We start from the raw sequence: 20,105 nt of genomic DNA on the forward strand, positions 1-20,105 counted from the left end.
TATGCAGGAGACCAGGGTTCAATCCCTGGGTTGGGAAATTCCTCTGGAGAAGGGAATGGCAATCCACTCCAGTATTCTTGCCTGGAGAACTTCAAGGACAGAGAAGCCTGGCAGGCTACAGTCAGTGGGGTCGCAAAGAGTCAGACACGACTGAGCAACTAACACAATCCCTAGCTTAGCCATCAAACCCAGATATTCAAAATAACCATGACTTACAAAAAAGGTCATTTATTAAAAATATTATACACTCTTCACTGTTCTTCTGTGGTTTTGGAAATTTTCTCTCATGGTCAGGCTGGTACAGTTTTTCCCTTAAGTGATTAAGAAGCATCATTCCACTCAATATTATTACCACATATAAAACATGTGAATACATCAGATGATGCTCCATTTGCATCTCAATCAGCATTCTGCAATGAATTAGGGTGTTACTAAACTATGTATAAATAATCAGCTTTCCAAATGTCCTAAGTTCCATTGACATTGAGTTCCTACCATCACCTCTTCAAATTCAGTTTGTTGTTACCTAAAATCCATGTGTGGAATTCTTGGTAGGGTAGTCTGTTCCCAGTTGGTTGTGAAGATTCATAATTTGGAACATTCTAGATATAAAACTGTGTGATACTTTATATTTTTTTCACTTTATGAAACAGGTACCATTGGTTATGTAAAAAAAGCAAAAATTTGGGGAAAAGTTGAAAGAATGAAGCCATATCACAAAATTTGTCCTTTATAAACCTAACAAAAGTAAACAAAAAGATGAAAATTAAATTGTGATTGAAAAAATTTTTTTCAAAGACTACCAAAGAGAGAGAGAGACAGAGTGGGTAACTCAGTCATTAACTTAGAAAGATGTCAGCTATGATCAGCAACAACAGGTAAGAGGATGGAAACCTTGCCTCTAGAACTCTAACCACAACTTCTAGAGAATGAATGTGTAAGTTGACAAAATCTTGAGAGTTTTTGCCTCATTTGGAGAAAAGTGGACCTAATTTATAGGAGGATGGTAGTTTCAACGGCTTCAGTTGTAAGATAAATGAAAAAGAGAAGGAGAATAAAAAATATTTTCACTTTAATAGAAGCATGGCTCCACAGCTCCATAATGAAGAACAGTAACGCGAGATTTCTTTAGAAACAATGCTCATAGCATCACTTCCTTTCTTAAAACATCTCTTGGCTCACCCATGTCCAGTTCACTCCAGAAAACAGCTAATTCTTTCCAGTTGTTCTTTTTAGACTTTCTCATTCATCCTTCTCTATTAACACTTGCCATATTCTTTTATTTTTTGTAAACTTATGACTTGGGGCTTCCCAGGTAGAGCTAGTGGTAAGGAACCCATATGGTAATGCAGGAGACATAAGAGATGCTGGTTCAATTCCTAAGTGGGGAGGACCCCGTGAAGGAGGGCATGACAACCGACTCCAGTATTCTTGCCTGGAGAATGGCACGGAAAGAGGAGCCTGTCAAGCTATAGTCCATAGTGTCACAAAGAGTCAGACACGATTGAAGCAACTTAGCACACACGCACGCACGCAAGCTTATGACTTATAAGTAAACTGCAAACTTGACAATTTACAGTTTATATACATTTCTATCACATTACACCATAGATTCCCTGAAATCAAGACATATGCCTTTCATATTTTTATCCTTAAGTGCCAGGTCAGCACTTGAATTATGGTAGACACTCAATACCTATTTACTAAATGAAGTATATCTTTCCTTGAAGTGTATTTTGTTTTGTTAAAGCTTTACAATCTTTTTGATGGAGTCCTTGAAGGCTTGTTTCACTTGCTGATTTCTTAGAGTGTAAATGAAGGGATTTAACAAGGGAGTAATTGAAGTAATGAGCACGGCTATTCCTTTGTTGAAAGCACCTTCTTCTTTTGCAGAAGGATTAATGTACATAAACATGCAGCTGCCATAAGAGAGCGAGATGACAATCATGTGGGAGGAACAAGTGGAAAAAGCCTTTGCCCTTTGCTGAGCAGAAGGAATCCTCAGAATGGTCCTGATAATATATGTATAAGAAAGTGTCACCAGCACCAGAGTAACCACCAAAGTCACAACTGCCAAGGAGATGACCATCAGTTCTAAGAGGCTTGTGTCTGAGCAGGCGAGCTCCAGGAGGGGCCCATAGTCACAGTAATAGTGATTCAGAACATTGGAGGCACAGAAATCCACCTGGCTCATTAAGATGATTGGGGGAAAGATAGCCAGGAATCCCCCTAGCCAGGAGCAGAACACAAGTTGTATGCAGACTCTGCTGTTCATGACGGTCAGGTAGTGCAGGGGTTTGCAGATGGCCACATAGCGGTCATAGGACATAGAAGCCAGGAGGTAAAAGTCTGTTGCCCCAAGAAATATAGCAAAAAAATATTGAATCAAGCATCCAGCAAAGCTGATGGCTTTATTTCCTGTTGTCATGCTGGTCAGAAATCTGGGAATAAAAATGGATGTGAAGGAAACTTCTAAGAAGGAGAAATTCCGGAGGAAGAAATACATGGGGGTTTGGAGGTGAGAATCTACTAGAGTGAGAATGATGATAGTCAGATTTCCTAGGACACTTAGCATGTAGGTGAGAAACAGAAAGATGAATATCAGTGCCTGGACCTCAGGTTGATTTGTGAGGCCCAACAAAATAAACTCAGTAAATGTTCGGTTTTTCATTGTTGACCTTCAGTAGATCTAAAGGGAATAGGTGAAAATGATGAAAACTAAAGTTTTTTGGGGCTGGGGACATAAAGCTCATTGTAATCAACAGAATCAGATCATATATAACTCTCCATCCAGTTGGGCCAAACCAGTGTCCATTGGACTAGACTTGTTCCATGGGAGCCCCCCTGTTGCTCATGTATGACCTTATTCCTAAAGTCTTTGTAATTCCTCAAGTTGATCTATTCCTGCACACATAAGAGGATTATTACAGAATAATTACTTAATTTTTTTCAGAAGAATAAATTTTTGTACCCATCTTTTCCTTCCAAAATGTTTACAAGTTCTCCATATTGAAGTCATATTTCTCTGACTCTGTTAATCTCATACTTCTGGGCACTTGGTAGAAATATCTCTGTCTGATTCTATTTTCTGTGCTTCCCTCTCCCCTCTGGTGCTTTCCCTATACTATTTCCCCTTCCCTGTAATATTCCCCCTCCTTGTACTATTTAATGTTTAGATGGATACCTGCCATAGATCCTCATCTCCATTACTATATAAATCTCTGACTTCCCTTGTTCCAGCAACCAATAGAAATTTCCCCAAGTAGATAATTCTGAGGATCTTGATGCATAACTGATATTTCTAGACCCTTCCCCCTTCCCAGGTGGCACATTTGGTAAAGAATCTGCCTGCTCATTGCAAGATACACAAGAGATACGGGTTTGACTCCTGGTATGGGAAGATTCCCCTGGAGTAGAAAATGGCAACCCACTCCAGTATTTTTGCCAGAAAATTCCATGGACAGAGGAGCCTGGTGGGCTACAGTACCTGGGGTCACAAAGAGTTAGTCATGATTAAGCATGCACACACCAATTCTTTTGTAGGGTGAATTTGTAACAGTGCTTTAGGACTTAAAGGCCTTTAGTTCAATATTCTATCATTTTATTTTGACTACATGAGCAAGTTTAAGGCATTAATAAATCATATTCATTAGCATTTACTTTTATTTCTATGCCATTTTCAAAGTCTCCTATACACTGATTTGGACTATATTTCTGAGAATAGAAGTCTTGAGAGATCCACAGACAGCATCTCAGAGTAGATTTTGCTCAAAGCCTCAAAGAGTCCTCAGTGGCAAACCAAGGATGATCAATTTATCATGCTTCAAATTTTCTTGGCATACAGAACCCAGGAAGAGGAACACTCATGTTTCTGACAATGAGTCCTTGTACATAAATTGGTAATCCCCAAGGAAGCAAATTTTACTGGTGGTATCCTGTGTGCCTCTTTAGGTTTTTCTGATTAAGAAGCAGAAACAACGTAAAATACCACTCTAATTCACACGTGTAAGAGTAAGGAAAATTAGACCCTCACAATCATTTTTGTCAACCTCTCCATTATTCCATATAGCTTTTGGAGGTATTGACCTATATCCTGCTACAACCCTGCCTTCCTTGTCTGTACTAACCTGTGGTCTTTGGCAAATGCTTCATTTTCATCCAGATTTTCACAGTTGGAGGATTTAATCAATCCATATTTATAGAATAATAGCATCATTCACTTTAAAACATTCAGTATTCTCACCCTCATTGATCTGATTGACTGTAGTGGGCTGTTTACCTTGTTGTCCCCAAGAAGTAAATCAAAGGTGAGATGTGCCATGTGAGTCTCTGAGTTGTATAAAATTTGGTATTTTTTAAAATTGGCTTCCCATCCACATTCAATTATCCTTTCAATGGAAGTACCCAAGTTTTTAGAACTTAACTGGGAAGGAAGTGTATTACTTCCATTCTTTGAATCTGAATCAGAATCAAATCACAGTTTCTGAGACATAGAGTCCTTCACATGTATACTAAAAAAAAGAGCAAATAATCACCCCCTTCTCCTGGCAATAATAGAATTAAAAAAGAGGACTTTAATAAGCTGAAAATGTTTCTGTTCTAAGAAAGATTATTGCAGAGTCCTTAGAAGGCAGGATATGGGTGGGCTTCTTTGCAGTTTCTGTGTTCATTAGAGTGACATGGACTTTATTTGCTCTTTTTAGAGCAGGCACATGGGGATCAATTTCTTAAAGAAGTTAAAGATGCCCTGTGGACCCAAGTATAAAAGGTGCAAATAAACCTCAGTTGACAGCTTGGAGAACAAGTTGTAAACATGTGGCTGAGGAGAGAAGTTCCTGAGAGACCATAAGGGTGTCATGAAAGAATCTGCCACAATCATGAGGTTTGTGATGTTGAGAATGATGGAGTGAGAACCCAGGGGATTGGTGCGCCTGCCCGAGTCATTATTCCCATTATTTTTCCCTTTAATAAACTAGTTGGCCAGTGCTCAAACTTGATATAAATGAGTGTCACTTCACAGTGGATTATCATAACCTTGGGGCTTCCCTGGTGGCTCAGTGGTAAAGAACCCATCTGCCAATGCAGGAGATATGGGTTCGATCCTTGGGTTGGGAAGATCCCCTGGAGAAAGAAATGGCAAACCAGTCCAGTATTCTTGTCTGGGAAATCCGATGGACAGAGGAGTCTGGTGGGCTATGTCCATGGGGTCTCAAAAGAGTTGGATATGAATTAGCAACTAAACAACAACAACAACAACTTTAATGCCATGATATCCTCCATTAAGATCTGCATACTTATTATTTCTGAAATTAATACTCCATCCAATCAGCACCTGGAAAATATTTTTCTATGGAAGATTTGATTTTATGTATACATTCTAGAGTTCTACAGGCTCTCAGAAACTATTTGTCTTCACCTTCTGAAGGAATAGTATGTTTTCGCTTGCCTCCCTGTGAGATATTCCAACAACCTTGCCTATTGCACATAACTCTGCAGGCAAGATCTTAACCACACCCAACTTATTCCAGGAATACAGCTGTGACATCATATTGATAACATCCTTCTGCAAGGAAATTCAAACAATGCTTTCACATGGGCTAAACAAAATTTTTCATAGAACTTTCTGATCAGAATTGGTCCACTGCATCGTATAAAATTCAAGGCCCCGCTACTGCACTAAAATTTCTGAACAATACTCCTCAGCCCAGGAATGATTTATACCTGATGTAGTAAGGAACCAATTCTCCAGTTTTATCAGCATTTGCTATTTTAAAGGAGTCTCAGTATTTACATGCTTAGTTGGTTCTCATAAGCAACATGCTCCTCATTTAGGAATTTGATTTCAGTCCATTATGCTGCTTCTTGCAAATAGACTCACTTTGTTTTGCTTTAAAAATTAATTAATTTTAGAATTAGCATAATTGAATACAACATTGCATTCATACAAGATGAGTAGATATTTATATATATATTACAAAATGATCACCACAATAAGTCTAATTAATATCTGTCATGTACATAGTTATAGAATTTTTTTTCTTGTGATAAAAACTTTTTAATATAGACTCTCCTAGCAACTTTCAAATATACAATACAGTGCCAATAACTATATAGTACATCTCCATAACTAATTTATTTTATAACTGGAAGTTTGTAGATTTTGGCTCTCTTCACCCATTTCTCCCAGATCCATCCCCCACCTTTGGCAATCACCTGTCGGTTCTCCGTATCTATGAGTTTAATTTTATTTATTGATTTACAAAAATTTTTATTAGAGAATAGTTGATTTACAGTGCTATTAGTTTCAGGTGTACAGCAAATTGGCTCAGTTATACAAACACATATCTGCTCTTATTTAGATTCTTTTCCCATATAGGTCATTACAGAGTATTGAGTAGGGTTCCCTGGGCTATTCAGTAAGTCCTTAATGGTCATCTATTTTACTTTTTTTTTAAATTTTATTTTATTTTTAAACTTTACATAATTGTATTATTAAATGTTTTGTTTTGTGTTAGAGTATACCCAGTTAATGTGATAGTTTCAGGTAGACCAAGGCAAAGGGACTTAGCTACATATATACACACACACACATACACATATATGTATATATATGTACATATATGTATATGTATAAATACACATATATACACATGTATCCATTCTCCCCCAAACTCCCCTTCCATCCAGGCTGAAACATGACATTAAACAGAGTTCCCTGTGCTATATAGTAAGTCCTAGTTATCTATATTATATATAGTAGTAGTGTGTACATATTAATCCCAGTCTCCCAATTTATCACTCTCCCCCTTATCCCACCTGGTAACCGTAAGTTTGTTTTCTATATCTATGACTTTATTTCTGTTTTTTAAAGTATGTTCATTTGTACTTTATTTTTAGATTCCATACGTAAGGAATATCATATGATATTTGTCTTTCTCTGCTTGTCTTACTTAAATTAGTATGATAATCTCTAGATCCATCCGTATTACTGCAAGTGGCATAATTTCATTCTTTTTAATGGCTGAGTAAATTTCCATTGTTTCTATCTATATACACCACATCTTCTTTATTCATTCTTCTGTCGATGGGCATTAATTTGCTTTCGTATCTTGGCTATTGTAAACAGTGCTGCAGCGAACACATGTAAGTGAGATCAAGCATTATTTGTTTTTCTCTGTATGATATATTCCACTTAGCATAATGGCCTTATGGTCTCTCTATGTTGTTGCAAATGACAAGATTTTCTTCTTTTTTATGGCTAAATAGTTATATATATTTTCTTAATTCATTCATCTGTTAGAGGATACTTAGGTTGTTTCCATATCTTGGCTATTGTAAATAATGCTTCAATGAATGTGGGGGCACAGGCACCTTTTCAAGTTAGTGTTTTCATTTTCTTCAAATAAATACCCAGAAGTGGAATTGATAGATCATATAATTTTTTATTTTTAAATTTTTGAGGAAACTCTATACTGTTTTTCATAGTGGCTGAATATAAGTTGGCTTGCTCTGAATGGCTTGCCACCCCAAACCAAAAAGCTCTAAATTGCAATAAAACAGGCACTTCTATCAGTGTCATTCAACCATCCCAACCCCCCAAACTTCTTCACTGGAGAGGCTTTGGCTACCTTATCTTGTTCCTTTTGGAGTCCCTGAATCAATCATTGTTCATGGGTTTCTGCTACAAAAAACTGCCTTCTCTGGCTGCACATTTCACAGCCTTAGGATGGCAACTGTTGGCTGTATAGTGGATCTTTCTTGGAATAAGTGCTTTTACAAATCCTGAGCCTTTGACTCTGCACCCAGTTGTTCATTATGCCTTGGGTCTTTGAGGCACCACCCCACAAACTTGGCATGGCCACAGAGGCCTCATTATTCAAATGAAAATGCTACTTAGAGAGCCAAACCCGGGCCTTCTGGCAAATCTCACCACAGGAGGAAATGATTTCCATGTCCTCAATCCTTTGCTAGATGCAGTGGTGCCTGAAGAGGTCACCCCTCCCCCATATCCATTGGTCATTTGGGGAGCCTCTTGGGATTAACTGAGTGATCAGGAAATGAAATTTGTATACTTTATAGACTCAGCACCAACATCACACAGGATGAAGCCCACTGAAAATCTTCTGCACTGGGACATCCCTAATCAAAGGTGGGACCCAGGGGACAGCACAGTCATTTTATTTTTTATTTATTTTAATTGGAGGCTAATTACTTTACAATATTGTAGTGGCTTTTGCCATACACTGACATGAATCAGCCATGGGTGTACATGTATTCCCCATCCTGAAACCCTCTCCCACCTCCCTCCCCATCCCATCCCCTCTGGGTCATCCCAGTGCACCACAGCACAGTCATTTTAATATTGGAAGATGTGATGGCCAACAATTGGCCCCTTCACATTTTCATAGACTCTTGGTCTGTTGCTGACCATGTAGTCACATGGTCTGGCTAATGGCAGCAACAACAATCCCTTATCGAAGTTGTTTCACACTCTCTTTTGGGGTAAAGAACTCCAGGAATTTCTTGCATCACAGATACCCAAAATGCAAATCAAGGTCGCATACTAAAATTCAATTTTCAGAGCCTCATTACAATACACAGGCTGATAAAATTAGCTTGGATTTCTGAAACACACACTGGTACAGTCTCAGATCTGATGTCACTATTCTCTTCCTGGTGGGCCCATGAAATGCCAGTCCATAGTATGGCCTCTGCTTTCAAGGCCTGAGAAGAATTAAAGGGACTTCCCTTTTCCAGTGGGAACATAAGATGACACAGTGACTAACCCATGTATCTTATGAGGGAAAACGTGCCCCTGCCTATATAATGGAAGAAGATTGTCCCTCTGGGGGATGGCCCTTAGCCAGTGGCAAATAGGTTTACAAGGCCACTGACTCCCGCTGCTCTTAGTTACTATTCTTGGATCATGGTAGACACTTGGAAATAGTATTCCCCTCTTCTTCCAGACATGCTACCATTGAAGCCACAATACCAGACCTCAATGAGGCTCTTCTTATACTTTTACTAAAATGAACTAAAGCTCTTCTTGGTAGTTTGTCAAGAGACTATGCTAGAAAATGCATGAATTAATGAATGATCTCAAGGGAGTCTGACCCAGAACAATGTTGCCCAACACTGTTGTTCTACTGATGATAAGAATGGTCTCTCTGATATTCAGCACAAATTGAGTATCTTTCCCCACTTTGTTAGCCTAAATGTTGAAGCCATTTAGGTCATCAGAGTCTAAACTGATGGTGACCACAGTCCTTGCGACTTCAGATTCTGCCCCTGCTTCAGCATGGTTGCTATCCTGTGGTCCATTGCATCTTGGCCCGACTTGTTGCTGCTGCCAGCTCTCAAAATCTGTATACTGCTGTTCACTATTTAGCTCTCAGTTCTTTTAAACCTGCTGAGAAGAAAATTATCCTTGTTCTAATACTCACATGCTGGTGATCATGTACTGGGGACCCTTGCTGATTTGCTACCTCCTGGGGGTGTGCTTTGCATTGATCGCTGAAGAAGACTTTCTTATCTCTTCTTGCTATTCTTTGGAACTCTGCGTTCAGATGCTTATATCTTTCCTTTTCTCCTTTGCTTTTCACTTCTCTTCTTTCCACAGCTATTTGTAAGGCCTCCCCAGACAGCCATTTTGCTTTTTTGCATTTCTTTTCCATGGGGATGGTCTTGATCCCTGTCTCCTGAACAATGTCATGAACCTCGATCCATAGTTCATCAGGCCCTCTATCTATCAGATCTAGGCCGTTAAATCTATTTCCCACTTCCACTGTATAATCATAAAGGGATTTGATTTAGAACATACCTGAATGGTCTAGTGGTTTTCCCTACTTTCTTCAATTTAAGTCTGAATTTGGCAATAAGGAGTTCATGATCTGAGTCACAGTCAGCTCCTGGTCTTGTTTTTGCTGACTGTATAGAACTTCTCCATCTTTGGCTGCAAAGAATATAATCAATCTGATTTTGGTGTTGACCATCTGGTGATGTCCGTGTATAGAGTCTTCTCTTGTGTTGTTGGAAGAGGGTGTTTGTTATGACCAGTGCATTTTCTTGGCAAAATTCTATTAGTCTTAGCCCTGCTTCATTCCGTATTCCAAGGTCAAATTTGCCTGTTACTCCAAGTGTTTCTTCACTTCCTACTTTTGCATTCCAGTCGCCTATAATGAAAAGGATATCTTTTTTGGGTGTTAGTTCTAAAAGGTCTTGTAGGTCTTCATAGAACCGTTCAACTTCAGCTTCTTCAGTATTACTGGTTGGGGTATAGACTTGGATTACTGTGATATTGAATGGTTTGCCTTGGAAACGAACAGAGATCATTCTGTCGTTTTTGAGATTGCATCCAAGTACTGCATTTTGGACTCTTTTGTTGACCATGATGGCTACTCCATTTCTTCTAAGGGATTCCTGCCCGCAATAGTAGATATAATGGTCATCTGAGTTAAATTCACCCATTCCAGTCCCTTTTAGTTTGCTGATTCCTAGAATGTCGACATTCACTCTTGCCATTTCTTGTTTGACCACTTCCAATTTGCCTTGATTCATGGACCTGACATTCCAGGTTCCTATGTAATATTGCTCTTTACAGCATTGGACCTTGCTTCTATCACCAGTCACATCCACAGCTGGGTATTGCTATCCAAAGAATAGCAAGAAGAAATAAGAAAGCCTTCTTCTGTGATCAACGCAAAGAAATAGAGGAAAACAACAGAATGGGAAAGACTAGAGATCTCTTCAAGAAAATTAGAGATACCAAGGGAATATTTCATGCAAAGATGGGCTCGATAAAGGACAGAAATGGTATGGACCTAATAGAAGTGGAAGGTATTAAGAAGAGATGGCAAGAATACACAGAAGAACTGTACAAAAAAGAGCTTCACGACTCAGAAAATCACAATGGTGTGATCACTGACCTAGAGCCAGACATCCTGGAATGTGAAGTCAAGTGGGCCTTAGAAAGCATCACTACAAACAAAGCTAGTGGAGGTGATGAAATTCCAGTTGAGCTCTTTTAAATCCTGAAAGATGATGCTGTGAAAGTGCTGCACTCAATATGCCAGCACATTTGGAAAACTCAGCAGTGGTCACAGGACTGGAAAAGGTCAGTTTGCATTCCAATCCCAAAGAAAGGCAATGCCAAAGAATGCTCAAACTACCACACAATTGCACTCATCTCACATGCTAGTAAAGTAATGCTCAAAATTCTCCAAGCCAGGCTTTAGCAATATGTGAACTGTGAATTCCTGATATTCAAGGTGGTTTTCAAAAAGGCAGAGGAACCAGAGATCAAATTGCCAACATTTGCTGGATCATCAAGAAAGCAAGAGAGCTCCAGAAAAACATCTATTTCTGCTTTATTAACTATGACAAAGCCTTTGACTCTGTGGATCACAATAAACTGTGGGAAACTCTGAAAGAGATGGGAATACCAGATCACCTGATCTGCCTCTTGAGAAATTTGTATGCAGGTCAGGAAGCAACAGTTAGAACTAGACATGGAACAACAAACTGGTTCCAAATAGGAAAAGGAGTTCGTCAAGGCTGTATATTGTCACCCTGCTTATTTAACTTATATGCAGAGTACATCATGAGAAACGCTGGACTGGAAGAAACACAAACTGGAATCAAGATTGCCAAGAGAAATATCAATAACCTCAGATATGCAGATGACACCACCCTTATGGCAGAAAGTGAAGAGGAACTCAAAAGCCTCTTGATGAAAGTGAAAGAGGAGAGTGAAAAAGTTGGCTTAAAGCTCAACATTCAGAAAACGAAAATCATGGCATCCGGTCCCATCACTTCATGGGAAATAGATGGGGAAACGGTGGAAACAGTGTCAGACTTTATTTTTCTGGGCTCCAAAATCACTGCAGATGGTGACTGCAGCCATGAAATTAAAAGACACTTACTCCTTGGAAGGAAAGTTATGACCAACCTAGATAGCATATTAAAAAGCAGAGACATTACTTTGCCAACAAAGTTTCGTCTAGTCAAGGCTATGGTTTTTCCTGTGGTCATGTATGGATGTGAGTTGGACTGTGAAGAAGGCTGAGCACCGAAGAATTGGTGCTTTTGAACTGTGGTGTTGGAGAAGACTCTTGAGAGTCCCTTGGACTGCAAGGAGATCCAACCAGTCCATTCTTAAGGAGATCAGCCCTGGGATTTCTTTGGAGGGAATGATGCTGAAGCTGAAACTCCAGTACTTTGGCCACCTCATGTGAAGAGTTGACTCATTGGAAAAGACTCTGATGCTGGGAGGGATTGAGGGGCAGGAGGAGAAGGGAACGACAGAGGATGAGATGGCTGGATGGCATCGCTGACTTGATGGACATGAGTCTGGGTGAACTCCGGGAGTTGGTGATGGACAGGGAGGCCTGGCCTGCTGGGATTCATGGGGTCGCAAAGAGTCAGACACGACTGAGCGACTGAACTAACTTGGGGTGTGCTGCTCCTGTCTTCAATATCCTGCAGTGGGTCTGAAGTCCAGCTCCCTCAGACTAGTGCACTCTCTGCTGTGATCCTGGGGAAAAGGGTCCTGGCCTTTGGGGAACCACAATTTCTTGTACTGGCAGCCCTCTATAACAACTCTAGTGGGAAGGTGTTCTAATGCTGTTAAGAAATAAATTCTTCTCAGTGTGATCTCTAGACTTAAAGCACTCTAGTCAAGGCTTCCCTGGTTGTCCAGTGGCTAAGACTCTGAGGTCCCAATGCAGTGGGCCTGGGTTCGATTGCTTGTCAGGGAACTAATTCCACATACCACAACTTAAAGAGCCTGAAGAGCCTGCATGTCACAACTCAGACTCAGTGCAGCCAAATAAATAAATTAGTAAATAAATATTTACCAAGAAAAAGCAATCCAGTCAAAATTCTAGCAGGATTTTTTGTGGATATAGATAAGTTGGTTTTAAAACTTACTTATAAAGAAAGGCAAGGAAACTCAGATAGTATAAACAATTTTGAAAAGAATAACAAAACTGTAGCATCTACACTATTTAATTTCCAGCCTTTGATGCAAAATAGATCATTTTTTTGGTGTGTGTGTGATCAGCTGCTTTTGTATTGGTGTTGAGTGGGCATTGATCATACACTGTTTTCAACAGTAGTCATTTCAATCTCCTGCTCCATAGATCTTGTTGATTTCTTTACATTAGATAATCCAGTTGCTGAATCATTTGCCATGACATATACTGTATGACTTTTACAATCCTGAAGACCACATATCAGGTACTATAAAGTGGACAAACTTAGATAAAGGTTACTATTAAATTTTGCAAATTGTCATTGTCCTGGATTTCTAAATCTGGGCTACAAAAGCATGTCTTTTTTTTTTTTTTAATTTTTATTTGGTTCTACCTTAGATAACTATCTATTTTAAAATATGGATGTAATTTGGCAAAACTAATACAATTTTGTAAAGTTTAAAAATAAAATAAAATTGGAAGATTTAAAAAAAAAAATAAAAAATATGGATGTAGATTGTTTAGTTTTGTAAGAATAATTTGTCATTGTACAGCAGGATGTGTTTACAATGGTACATACATTCTCTTGACTGAAGGAGATTTAAGGTTGTTTTGCCTTGATAGTTGAGATAGTTTGTCCTTGCTGCTGCTGCTGCTGCTAAGTCGCTTCAGTCGTGTCTGACTCTGTGCGACCCCATAGAAGGCAGCCCATCAGGCTCCCCTGTCCCTGGGATTCTCCAGGCAAGAACACTGGACTGGGTTGCCATTTCCTTCTCCAATGCATGAAAGTGAACACATGTATACCTGTGGCGGGTTCATTTTGATATTTGGCAAAACTAATACAATTATGTGAAGTTTAAAAATAAAATAAAATTAAAAAAAAAAAAAAAAGAAAGTGAAGTCGCTCAGTCGTGTCCGACTCTTAGTGACCCCATGGACTGCAGCCTACCAGGTTCCTCCATCCTTGGGATTTTCCAGGCAACAGTACTAGAGTGGGGTGCCATTGCCTTCTCCAAGTTTGTCCTTATGTCTAAGTAAAACACATTGGAGGAGCTCCATGAAGCCCTAGATTCTTTATTAATCAGATATTCCACTGACATTGGCACTATGATTGGAGCTGAGCCTATTGAGGTTCAGAGCAATCTGTTTAAATCTCTTTCCCAATTTTTATAATACCTTCTAAAACCAGAATCCAAAGAAGTCTTAAGGCCAACCATGGGAGATATAATAGGAAATCACATTATGCACCATCCTTGCAACGTTCTTGTCCTCCTAGGTAAACATAATACCATTGAGGAAATAGCTCGACAAATTCAAAACACAGGATTAACCAATGAAGAAGAGGCAAATATGGGACCAATTATATGAACACTTGTTTATTTATTTTCATCTCCACCTCTCAAGCTTGTCCTATAAAAATTGTTCAACTACACAAAGCAAACTTTTTATCCTGTGGATCAAAATGACTGGAGGACTCTTGTAGCAATCATAGAACATTCCAGGAATGCTATGTACACACTTTACATGTGTACTCTTGGAGTCTGCTTACTTTGAGGGGACCAGACATTCACTGATTTGCCACAATCCAATCTTTATAAGCTTATGGGAATGATTATAAAAGATTTCCAAAATTTCACATTACCTACTCTCCCAGTTGATTATATATGCTAGGTAAAGGCTCAATTGTTGGTGGGTACAACTCACTTCCTCTTAAGGCATTTATCTGGACAATAATACCTGCTGTATTTGTAGCATCTGAGATAATCTTTATTCAAGAATAACCCTTATCTGTGGGTCTCAGGAATTGTTCCTACATGTTGAAACATCTTATTGTTTAATTTTATGATACACAAAAATATTTTGAGTCTTGGTTTTTGATTTATTATCTTTTTGTAATGTTCTCCCATTGTTGTAATTCTTGTTGAGTGGTTATAACCCATTTTACTCTTAAAAATTACATCTCATTTCACATTTTAATCCATTAATCAAAAGTGAATATAGGACAACTGTTGAACATACACAGAAGGCCACTTGTACAGATGGAGTAGGAGGATGGAAGCCTTAGAAGTGAGGTCTTTAGGATGAAAGAGGGTTCAATAGAATGTTTAACAGACAAACATTTGAGAGTAAGATACGGCAAATAGTGTTAAATAAAAAGGCAATTAGGCAGAGGAACCAGAGATTCAATTGCCAACATCTGCTGGATCATGGAAAAAGCGAGAGAGTTCCAGAAAAGCATCTATTTCTGCTTTATTGACTATGCCAAAGCCTTTGACTGTGTGGATCACAATAAACTGTGGAAAATTCTGAAAGAGATGGGAATACCAGACCACCTGATCTGCCTCTTGAGAAATTTGTATGCAGGTCAGGAAGCAACAGTTAGAACTGGACATGGAACAACAAACTGGTTCCAAATAGGAAAAGGAGTTCGTCAAGGCTGTATATTGTCACCCTGCTTATTTAACTTATATGCAGAATACATCATGAGAAACGCTGGACTGGAAGAAACACAAGCTGGAATCAAGATTGCCAAGAGAAATATCAATAACCTCAGATATGCAGATGACACCACCCTTATGGCAGAAAGTGAAGAGGAACTCAAAAGCCTCTTGATGAAAGTGAAAGAGGAGAGTGAAAAAGTTGGCTTAAAGCTCAACATTCAGACAATTAAGATCATGCCATCCAGTCCCATCACTTCATGGGAAATAGATGGGGAAACGGTGGAAACAGTGTCAGACTTTATTTTTCTGGGCTCCAAAATCATTGCAGATGGTGACTGCAGCCATGAAATTAAAAGACACTTACTCCTTGGAAGGAAAGTTATGACCAACCTAGATAGCATATTAAAAAGCAGAGACATTACTTTGCCAACAAAGTTTCGTCTAGTCAAGGCTATGGTTTTTCCTGTGGTCATGTATGGATGTGAGTTGGACTGTGAAGAAGGCTGAGCGCCGAAGAATTGGTGCTTTTGAACTGTGGTGTTGGAGAAGACTCTTGAGAGTCCCTTGGACTGCAAGGAGATCCAACCAGTCCATTCTTAAGGAGATCAGCCCTGGGATTTCTTTGGAAGGAATGATGCTGAAGCTGAAACTCCAGTACTTTGGCTACCTCATGCGAAGAGTTGACTCACTGGAAAAGACTCTGATGCTGGGAGGGATTGAGGGCAGGAGGAGAAGGGGACGACAGAAGATGAGATGGCTGGATGGCATCACTGACTCGATGGACCTGAGTCTGGGCGAACTCCGGGAGTTGGTGATGGACAGGGAGGCCTGGCCTGCTGGGATTCATGGGGTCGCAAAGAGTCGGACATGACTGAGTGACTGATCTGATCTGATTTGATTTGAGACAATTAAAAAAGCTGTTCAAGAAAATGATGTAATTGTATGGTATCACTTGTATTTATTGAAGAAGGAAATGGCAACCCACTCCAGTATTCTTGCCTGGAAAATTCCATAGACAGAGGAGCCTGGCCGGCTACAGTCCATGGGGTTGCAAAAGAATTGGACATGACTGAGTGATGAAGCTAATTTCTTTAAAATGTTCAATGTCTTCCACCTTTGCATTTAAAATACAATTGATGTATAACATAGGGATCTGTACCCAGTGCTAGGTGACAACCTAGAAGGGTGGGATGGGGGTGGAGGGGAGGAAGATTCAAGAGGCAGGGGACATATGTATAGTTATGGCTGGTTAATGTTGTTGTACAGCAGAAATCAACTATCCTCCAATTAGAAATAAATTAAAAAAACACAACTGAGGAAGCTTTTCAGAAGAAATAAGACACTAATTCTAAGGAAAATATCAAACAGCACAGATGGTGGATTATTATTATGAAAAGAGGCACAGTGGAATGCTTCCACTTGCCAGGCAAGTTAGATTCAAGATTTTTCTTGCTCTCATTATTTCCTTCAGTGTCTACCTTGCATGTCTAAAACTTTAATTTCTTTTTAAATTAGGTATGACAGTCTTTTCCTTCTCTACATGACCTCTAGTTGACTGGCATTACTAGATTGAAATAATTTTGAACTTCACTTATAAAACTTTGAAAGTATAGTGAACCTTTTTAACACTGCCAATTCAACTGTTTTGCTTCCACTTCTGACAATTTTTAAACCTATAATTTCTGACTTCCAGGGGGACGTTTTACTTCCTTTTCTATAATATCTCTTTATTTCCTTTCTCCCTTCTTTCCTTTCTCCTTCCCTTCTTCTCTTTCCACTGTCTCCTTCCTCTTCCTCCTCTTTCATCTCTCTGATGGCTACTATTGGCAGACTTTATTTCAGAATATCCTTGATTAGAAACTATTTTTCAGACTGTTTCCTAAGTCTGTGCTCTTCAATCACTCTGAGATAAAAGCCAGACATTTATGTCCAAACCTCACTTGTTCCTTGGATAGCTTGCTCAAATTTACCTTTAAATTAATCTTACATTCCACATGTCCTAAAGCTGAGTCCATTGGCACACTGATAAACAAATACTTCTCATACATTTATTTTTTCATCTGTGTTTCAAAACAAACTTGATTAAATATAACTTGTGAGTATTAAGCAGACAAATGTTTTCCTCTTGAAACCTTCATTTGATTTATGGCTCTATCAACCATGCAGTCTTCCATGCTGGAAAACTTTCTCATCTCTGCCCACTACATTGCTTGGATTGAGATTGTAATTGTGTCCGTTCTCTCTATCTTATGGACAATAATGAAACCTTTACTACTGTTTGCTTGAATGCTATTCTTGAGTAATTGCTTGTCACTCATCTTGTATGTAAAAGTTAATTTATTCACTGATTTATTATATTCCTCATAAAGCAAAATTGATATATTACTTTCTTATAATTTCTCTTGGCTCACTAATACTTAGTTAACTCTTAAATGTGCAATAAATATCTTCACTACTGGGCTCCTACCATTCACTCTAAATTAATATCCTCCTTCTGTTCCCATTATACACCATTTTTGCCTCTCAAATGTCTCAAAAGTGAGAAATCAAATGTTTCAAAAGTGAGAAATCATGATATCAAGAGCAAAGTTGTCTCAAATCATTTTTTATGCATCTCATTTATTTCTTTGTAATAGCATTTATTTAGTTTCATTATAATTTATATGTTTTTATATCTCTCTATGATACAAGTATTACAAAAAAAAATCTATGAAATCCTTACTGAGATTGCATTATACCTATAGTAAACTTGTGAAAATTGGTATCTTTAAGATGTTTTGTTTTCTAGCCCATAAGTATGGTACAGCCATTTATTTGAATCTTTAAAATGTCTGCAAATAGAATGTTATCTTTTTCTCCAATAAATCTTGCATATATTCATTCACCACTATTTTACTTGTAAATGATGTCTTATTTTAGTTTCATCTTCTACTGGTTTGTTTTTGGCATATAGATAACACAACTGATTTTTGTATGTTGATGTTATACACAGTAACTTTAAATTGAAACTAAAGTATGGAATATAATACTAATTTATTGTTGATTTTTAAATATTTATTTCTATTAATTTTATTCTTAAATGTACACCGAGGTATTCTAGATCAGAGGCAGATTTCATATTTACCTCTCAGGTCAGTTCAGTTCAGTTCAGTTCAGTCACTCATTCTGTCCGACTCTTTGTGACCCCATGAACCACAGCATGCCAAGCCTCCCTGTTCATCACCAACTCCCAGAGTTTACTCAAACTCATGCCCATTGAGTCGATGATGCCATCCAACCATCTCATCCTCTGTTGTCCCCTTCTCTTCCTGCCTTCAATCTTTCCTAGCATCAACGTCTTTTCAAATGAGTCAGCTCTTCGCATTAGGTGGCCAAAGTATTGGAGTTTCAGCTTCAACATCAGTCCTTCCAATGAATATTCAGGACTGATTTCCTTTAGGATGGACTGGTTGGATCTCCTTGCAGTCCAAGAGACTCTCAAGAGTCATCTCCAATACCACAGTTCAAAAGCATCAATTTTTCAGCACTCAGCTTTCTTTATAGTCCAACTCTCACATCCATACATGACTATTGGAAAAATCATAGCCTTGACCAGACAGATCTTTGTTGGCAAAGTAATGTCTCTGCTTTTGAATATGCTGTCTAGGTTGGTCATAACTTTCCTTTCAAGGAGTAAGCGTCTTTTAATTTCATGGCTGCAATCACCATCTCCAGTGATTTTGGAGCCCAGAAAAATAAAGTCAGCCACTGTTTCCACTGTTTCTCCATCTATTTGCCATGAAGTGATGGGACCAGATGCCATGATATTAGTTTTCTGAATGTTGAGCTTTAAGCCAACTTTTTCACTCTCCTCTTTCACTTTCATCAAGAGGCTCTTTAGTTCTTCTTCACTTTCTGCCATAAGGGTGGTGTCATCTGCATATCTGAGGTTATTGATACTTCTCCCAGGAATCTTGGTTCCAGTTTGTGCTTCATCCAGCCCAGCGTTTCTCATGATGTGTTATGCCTATAAATTAAATAAGCAGGGTGACCTCATACAGCCTTGATGTACTCCTTTTCCTATTTGGAACCAGTCTGTTGTTCCATGTCCAGTTCTAACTGTTGCTTCCTGACCTGCTTATTTACCTCTCAGTAAATAAATATGGGGCTTTCCTAGTGTTTCAGACAGTAAAGAATCCCCCTGCAATGCAGAAGACTCCAGTTTGATCCCTGGGTTGGGGAGATGCCCTGGAGAAGGAAATGGCAACTCACTCCAGTATTCTTGCCTGGGAAATCTCATGGACAGAGGAGACTGGCAGGCTACAGTCCCTGGGGTCGCAAAGAGTTGGGACATGCCTGAATGACTAACATTTTCAACATTTGGTGAGTAGCTATGTAATCCTCTGATCTTAAGAAAGTGCATCTGATTCAACCTTTATTAGTAAACCTTTATTAGCCCACAGGACAGAGGAACCTGGTGGGCTACAGTCCTTGGGGTCTCAAAGAGTTAGACGTGACTGAGCGACTAACACAAATAAATAATAAGCATATTAGATCTCCTCACCCTAAGTCTAATCACTGCGGTGACATGATGACAGCCAAGTCAGATATCCTGTGTGAGCAATTCTAAACCCACAGGCAATGCATGCATGCTAAGTCGCTTCAGTCGTGTCTGACTCTGTGCGACCCCATGGACTGTAGCCTGCCAGGCTCC

The 20,105-nt window shown here is 39.0% G+C and overlaps 1 protein-coding gene across 1 annotated transcript; it reads right to left on the bottom strand.

The window, feature by feature from the left end:
* Positions 1–1,744: 1,744 nt before the first annotated feature.
* On the bottom strand, positions 1,745–2,797 carry LOC133248848 (olfactory receptor 6C4). The gene has a single exon (XM_061419138.1). The coding sequence runs from the start codon at positions 2,669–2,671 to the stop codon at positions 1,745–1,747; it is 927 nt and encodes a 308-aa protein (XP_061275122.1). The 5' UTR covers positions 2,672–2,797.
* Between the last annotated feature and the right edge of the window lie 17,308 nt (positions 2,798–20,105).

This window comes from Bos javanicus, chromosome 5 (genome assembly GCF_032452875.1).
Source record: "Bos javanicus breed banteng chromosome 5, ARS-OSU_banteng_1.0, whole genome shotgun sequence".
NCBI classification, from domain to species: domain Eukaryota; kingdom Metazoa; phylum Chordata; class Mammalia; order Artiodactyla; family Bovidae; genus Bos; species Bos javanicus.

Excerpts from the sequence above, each read along its gene's own strand:
- LOC133248848 (XM_061419138.1), bottom strand. The coding sequence starts at position 2,671 with ATGAAAAACCGAACATTTACTGAGTTTATTTTGTTGGGCCTCACAAAT.